At 36.4% G+C, this 6,791-nt stretch overlaps 1 protein-coding gene across 1 annotated transcript in view; it reads right to left on the bottom strand.

The window, feature by feature from the left end:
* Positions 1-3,626: 3,626 nt before the first annotated feature.
* LOC137922435 (E3 ubiquitin-protein ligase TRIM45) overlaps positions 3,627-6,791 on the bottom strand; it is a 29,588-nt gene continuing 26,423 nt past the window's right edge. Inside the window, exons 9-11 of the mRNA XM_068765422.1 lie at positions 5,234-5,386; positions 4,345-4,480; positions 3,627-3,872 (exon numbers count right to left, since the gene is read on the bottom strand). Coding sequence (XP_068621523.1) covers positions 3,745-3,872; positions 4,345-4,480; positions 5,234-5,386 — 417 coding nt within the window. The 3' untranslated portion in view covers positions 3,627-3,744. The remainder of the gene's footprint in view (positions 3,873-4,344; positions 4,481-5,233; positions 5,387-6,791) is intronic.

The raw sequence follows: 6,791 nt of genomic DNA, 5'->3' as shown, positions 1-6,791 counted from the left end.
ATAAATAAATTATAACGACGTATGTATAAATAAAACAATGTAATTCTATAAGAGGGATCCTCTTTAGTGAACAGTTTGAGAAATTTTAAACTTTCAGTTGTGATATTTGTCTGTGATAGCTTGAAGAGATATCTTCGACTTCTTCACCTGTTTTATCATTTCATCGGGTTATGTTGTTGACTTTTTGTTTATTATTATTATCAGAGATCGGAATGTGTGATGTTCTCTTGCGTAATAATATTACGCATTATTTTAGATAAAACATGTAACACAATTTTCGTAAACATCCATTTATTTTGATCACTGATTATTACTATTTTTTTTGAATATTTGTTTCAATAATTACATAATACTGATAATAAAATGTACAATGCCACGCAATCGTTGTTGGAATAAGGTTTGTGAAACTAACTGTCCCGACATACTTACTAACAGAAGTTATTGTCGCGTTCAAAGAAAACAATAATTATTGTAACGCATTTTAGAGTGATCACTTTATGTGCGAACTGCTAAACGCGCGAAGATCACAGAGAATTGTCAAATACGCAGTTGCAGTAGACATTTTTTTTTCAGAAAATTTTTATTATTTGTACATTTTTTTATTTTTATCCATAAGAACTTTCTACAAAACTTTAGGAAAAAAAAATATGAATGATATAAATGGTCATTCTCTAGTTTTGATGTGACCAAGGGAAAAGAGGATTCTTTTAACATATATTACTCAACTCAACTCAAGTGATTTTCTTACTGGCTTCCATATAAAGATTAGAAAATATACCCGCCATTTTATTATATCCATTTTTACTCATTGTCGATTGAAACAAAGAAACCGCCTGGGAATGTATATTTTTATACGGTTTTTAACATTATAATCCAAGGGTCTGTGAGCGTTCGTTACTTTCAGAAGATAAAACTTTGGCTTTCACAGGTTCTTGGACTATGATATGTGTATGTGTAATCCATTTTTTAGGTATAAGAAGTAATTTTGTTTTATTTCTGTGTATTTGTTTTGATTTTACACATGATGTCTTATTTTGTACAATATCGGGATCAATTTATAAGGAACATATTCAGGAACTGTTTGTGGGGTCCCTTTTTATGGATTTTGCAGACGTCGATGTTGTATTAGTGAAATGAGAAATAAGCAATAATTATTTGTAATTTAAATAAAGTTTAATTATAACATCATTGTTTTCATGTCATTCCCTGTTTATAACTATTTGTAGTACCAGTAGCAGTTTGGCACATCGGAAATTTTAAAGTTTTTGTTTACAAAATTGAGCTGGGTCATTGAGGCTCCAGAGACTGGGGATCAACAAATAAAGCGTGGAACGTCCGACGACCTTGTTAAGATCGTTGGAAGATGCTGGGTGCTGGCCGCTGGCCGCTTCTTATAGGTCCTATTGTAAATCCAAGTACAATTCTAATATTCGATGTGCTAAATCAAATGCCAGGCAAGATAATGACGTAAGATAAACTTGTTTATTATGTTATAAATGTAGGTTTTGGCTACATGACAATATTGTGCATATTTTAATACAGCTTTCTTGTAAGAATGCTGACATTTTTGTGGGCGGGTGACAGTTATTTTCAAGTGAACATTATACTGCAGTCCGTTCATTTTAATAATTTGACTGCGTTTTTCAACAAAAATTTCCCTTCATCATCATTTCAGCTATAAGACGTTCACTGCTGAACATAAGTCTTCATACATTTAATGGAACCAATTGGAAGTGGCATCCAGCTTGTAAGTACCAAGGTTATTTAACCACCTAGACTGCTATTCGTAAACCTCCTGCCATCCGTAGGCTGTACGGCGAGGGTCCGGAAGTAACATGCTGGCACTGAACTTGTCACTTTATTAGATATTTTGACAAATAAAAAAGTATAAATTTTTTCACGTGTTTATTAATAAAATATTCGGTGGGCAATATAAATTATGCAATATAATGTTCATATAGGTACATGTATATTTTAATATAAATAACATTGATGTACAATTTCAGTGCAAATATATTTTTTTTAAATTATACTACATTCACTATTCTAACATCTATTCTAAACATTTATTCACTATTCAATGGTATGTAAGAAAAGTACCAATATTTATATTTATATATTTCTTACTTAGGATGGACTTCCGCGAGGTAACGTCTGATTCCATTAAATATTCAATGGTATTTTTACTTTATGGTAGTTTACTGATGTTTCTTGCAATGAACATGTTATGTTTGTAGTGGCAGGTAAACTTTATGGCCTCCTTTTTTCGGAACCTCTCATATCCACTGCCATGTGTTTGGGCATGAGCTTTACATTTCGGGAAATTGAGTATTTTTTTTAAAAAAGCTCTTTTAAAATATCTTTTATGTCTTCCTTTTGGACTTTACGTGTTCTGTCTTTTCTCATTTGCAAATCTTCGAAGTATCGCTTTTCTTCTCTGATAATCAAGGCAATGAACAGAAGTGCGACGCTCAAAATCGTAGGTGATTATTTATACTTGGGAAAAGCCGTTCAGCTCGATAAATCCAACGTGTAATAGATGGCCGTTAGAGCCAAAAGATCCTCAAGCGGCGACCAGAAGCGGTAGACACGGCGAGAGTTGACCTCAAACTGGGTGGACATATGAGATAGTTACTATCACAGGAAATCGCTGAATACGGGCAGAGCAACACCAAGATTATCGTTGCGATCTTTGGGGATGGTCTATGCTTTACAGTGGACATCTGTCAGCTGAAAAGAAAGAAAGGAGGAGAAGGAAATATTTTTCTCTTCCAAGATGGTCTGATATGTAAAAGCGTCCCCGGGTCCTGCCATATAGCGATAAAGGAAGGACATCGTGTTTAGATGAATGCAAGTTCTTTTTTTATGTTTCGAGCGGGTAAATCTTCCGGGTGTTCAAGATGTTGAATTTTGGGGAAGAACAGAGTTGTGGGATTTCTACCCACTAAAACCTCAGTGCTCGTCTTCTGCGCATTGTAGGCGACTCCGGTATCACTTTTTAACACATTTTTAATTATTCCAACAGACGCTCTGTGCTATTTAGGATACTCTAGGGTATGCGTGGTTCAGGCTGCTCAAGAAACTTGTGGTGCTATTACTTTAGTTTAAGACCATGTCGATGCATTATCTGCCTTATAGTGGGTGTGATTTTGACAATCCAATCTGGGCCCAACTAGGACGGGTATGCAAAGGGATTTCCCCTCGTTAAACAGCTACAGTAAATCAGAGCGGGGATTTCCCAAAGTGGTGGCTAACAACATGGAATGGAATCGGTTTACAAGGGATCAATAGAAGCGGCTACTGATTTTAGCGGCAGACGATGCCTAATAATCGACCCCCATGCCCAAAAGTTGTTATTTCAAACTTTCAAGATATAAGTTATGTTCGGTGAACGAAATCATTATGTATAAGACACCGATGGTAAAATATGTTGACTTGAGAAAATGGTATCAAGACTACTTACATAATCAACCGCAAAGTTTTTAAATTGATAAGTATTTTGTATCAATACGAAAAAAAAAATTGAATACAAGATTTTTATAGTAATTTGACTTTGTAAGCCAAATAAGAACGCAAGCCGCTTCTAGCAGGTTTTATTCTAAATCTATTGTGGAGGCAATGCACAATCTATGTCTGATACTATGATGATTAATATTTCAGAAAAAATACACCATACAAGTAGAACGATATATGTATCAGGAATGTTGAGATTTTGATGTTAGTGTAAACGGTAAGACAGTGAGTTTAAAGGGAGAATTGATAGAGACGGTGGGCAGGTGGCGGTTGGTTGACGCAGTGCCCATGCGGCCTTGTACTCCCACAGCAAGACCAATGTCGGCCGCCCGGCCAACCTGCATGACCATGGCCACACCCTGGAGACAGAAAATATTCACTTACTAAACCACATCTACATTTTAATTATCTGGTGTGTAGTGGCAGATTTATGAATTCAAACTTAGATAAAAAATGTAATATTTGACACATAGTTTTAATAAAAACATTAAACGATAGAATAAAAATGCTGAATTTAATTTTTAAAGAGTATACGATGCAAAAATCTTCCGTTGTGTTGCACACACTGTTCAAAACGGAGCCATATTTTCTGCGCAACATATGAGTTGATTTGTCGACAAATATTCTATTTTATTTGTCGTTTAGCATAAAGAACCGTTGAAGTTGTGTTGGCCACGTGATATCCAAAGCAACTAATTAGTTTATGAAAAAAAGTTTACCGAAGCTAATTCGGATTTTAAAAATTCTACACAAACTCTTTTATGGGTAAATCGTATGGCTTGTTATAAATAAAAGTACGTATCATATCTTTAGTAAGGAAGGTAGTCTGACCTTTGTATCCACCGGGCATGGTGGCCCCGCAGCCGCAGGCCACGTCCCGGCGGCCGCCGCTGGAGCAGAAGGTGCAGCAGTGGAACTGCCCCGGGTGGGACTTGAGTACGCGGGCACCGCACACGAACGGACTACCCTGTACATCATCACAACTACAGCTTAACGACCGTTGAACATTGCTTTCCTCCATCCTGGAAGAATCTTCACAAAAAGTATCATATACAGGGTGATTGAATATGGGTGTTGAAGTTTTACAGACATGCACGTATAACTCATTTGCTGTAATAAATACATGATTTATCCTGCCCTGTGAAGCCCAGTGGTAGTGGACCGAGACTTGCGATCGTATAGTCTAGGGTTTAATTTCCGGGATAATCTAATATATAAAATTCTCGTGTCACGGTGTTCGAACTTGAACTCCTCTGAAACGGCTTGACCGATTTTTACCAAATTCTACATGCGTATTCAATAGGTCTGAGAATCGGCTACTATCTATTTTCCATACCCCTAAGTGATAAGGGTGGTCCACCCCTTAATTTTTATTTTTAATTTTTTTAGACCATTTTTTTTGGTTTTTATTTTATTATGATACAACATACAAAAATACATACAAACCTAAATTTTCACCCCTCTACGATCAACCCTCATTTGTTAATTAAAAACCTTAATTTCTTTTGCAAAACAACGTTTGCGGGATTAGCTAGTATAATATATATAAAAAGTTAACCCGTCAACATTATTATGTACACAAAACAATATTTACCATTAATAATAAAGGAAGTTTTCTTAGAATGACGAAATACAGAATGGAAATTGTCCCGGTCAAACTATGAGTGTGGAATTTGTAATATTGTATTTATAATATTGTAATTAATAAAAATAAGATTACCTTTATGGGTGTGTTGTTGATGGTGACCGCGAACAGGTAAGCCCCGGGTGCTGGCGGCGTGAGACGCAGTCCGTACGTACCGTCGTTACGGTCGACCACCCGCGCGCTTTGCGGCCGCTCGCTGGAGTCCCGACGTCTGAAGTACCCTGCCACCTGAATATACCCAATAACACAGAGTTATAGTGGTCAATATCATTATCGGCCTTGTCATCTAATCATCGTACATCGAATCATAAATGAGGAGATCTGAAGAAGAACCAAGTCACTAACGTAGCTCGAAGAATTGGTCCAGAATTGTAAAAGAAAATGTAAAGAAGGATATAAAATAGGTAGAAGGCAATAAATAGAAGGTAAATATAAGCAATAAGAATGAAAGAGAATGTGAAAGGAAAGAAGAAGATAGAATGCCAGATGTTGTGACGTACGAAAGAAGAATAAATAAAATTTGGTGAAATCAAAGGCTCTGCACTAAAATATGATAGGGGAACGAAAGGTCCCCAAAAAGCGGTGGCCTTAAAAAAACAATTGCTTGTTTAAAGTGGCGGTAGATAGGGCATATTGCACGTGAAACCGATGACAGTTGTGGTAGAAATGTTCTCGGGCGGCAACAAGAAGCCGGTAGACACTGCAGGAGTAGGTTCGTCTTGATGGACCAATGACATAGTTAAGATCGTGGGAAAACCACTGGAACTGGATCATGGCGACCATGCCTCGCAGAGGGCGTCTATCGGCTAAAATAATGATGATGAATTAAGACCCATATCCTGTAAGTAGTCTCCACGGAAAAAAAAATGCATGTCCTCTAAAACTCATGTCGTCGTCGTTTTAGCCCAAAAACGTCCACAGCAAGGCTTAGGTGTCATCAAAGATATCTATGGGGAATATACCATAATCACCACGCTTGATACGCGGTTTGGCGATCGCATTATATAACATTGTATCCCGGGAACCTAACCTTCGACCAACAATCGCATCTAAGTTCTCTACCGCTGAGCTACCACTGAACATTACTCATGTACATACTACCTACTGCATTAGTAATTAAATTAAAATAAATACATTAAAAAACTTTTAAGTTCAACGGTTTTTTGATACCCATATTGTGGTGGTTGTGGAAAAATATGTACCTAGTCCGCCATATTGGAACGGCGTCCATCTTGAATTTTAAATTTTGACATAATCATCGTGTTTTACTAGTGTAGCCCTTTCATTTGATACCCATATTGAGGGGGTTAAGGAAAAATATGTAATCCGCCATTTTGTATCGGCGGCCATCTTAGATTTATAATGTTATTGATTTTATTATATTGTATTGTCATCTAAATTAAATGTGTGTACCAAATTTCAGATCAATCTGACAACGGGAAGGTGCTTAAATTTCAATTTCTAATTTTGATCCAAATAAACAAATTCCGTACGGGTCGAACTAAATAAAACCGTTCAAAAATAGTATAATTATATAGGTAAACACGCAATGCGACATCTAGCGTAAAATCCAATGTTATTTAAAATAGCATCATCCGGCCACTTCAGTTTTATGATGTAAGAAAATAAAATA

The sequence above is a fragment of the Battus philenor genome, unplaced genomic scaffold (assembly GCF_028537555.1).
Source record: "Battus philenor isolate CCGP_79_NKW_IND1 unplaced genomic scaffold, ilBatPhil1.0.hap1 SCAF_2, whole genome shotgun sequence".
Lineage (NCBI taxonomy): Eukaryota > Metazoa > Arthropoda > Insecta > Lepidoptera > Papilionidae > Battus > Battus philenor.
The sequence above is the reverse complement of the archived record's forward strand: the minus strand, read 5'-3'. Positions and strand labels throughout refer to the sequence as shown.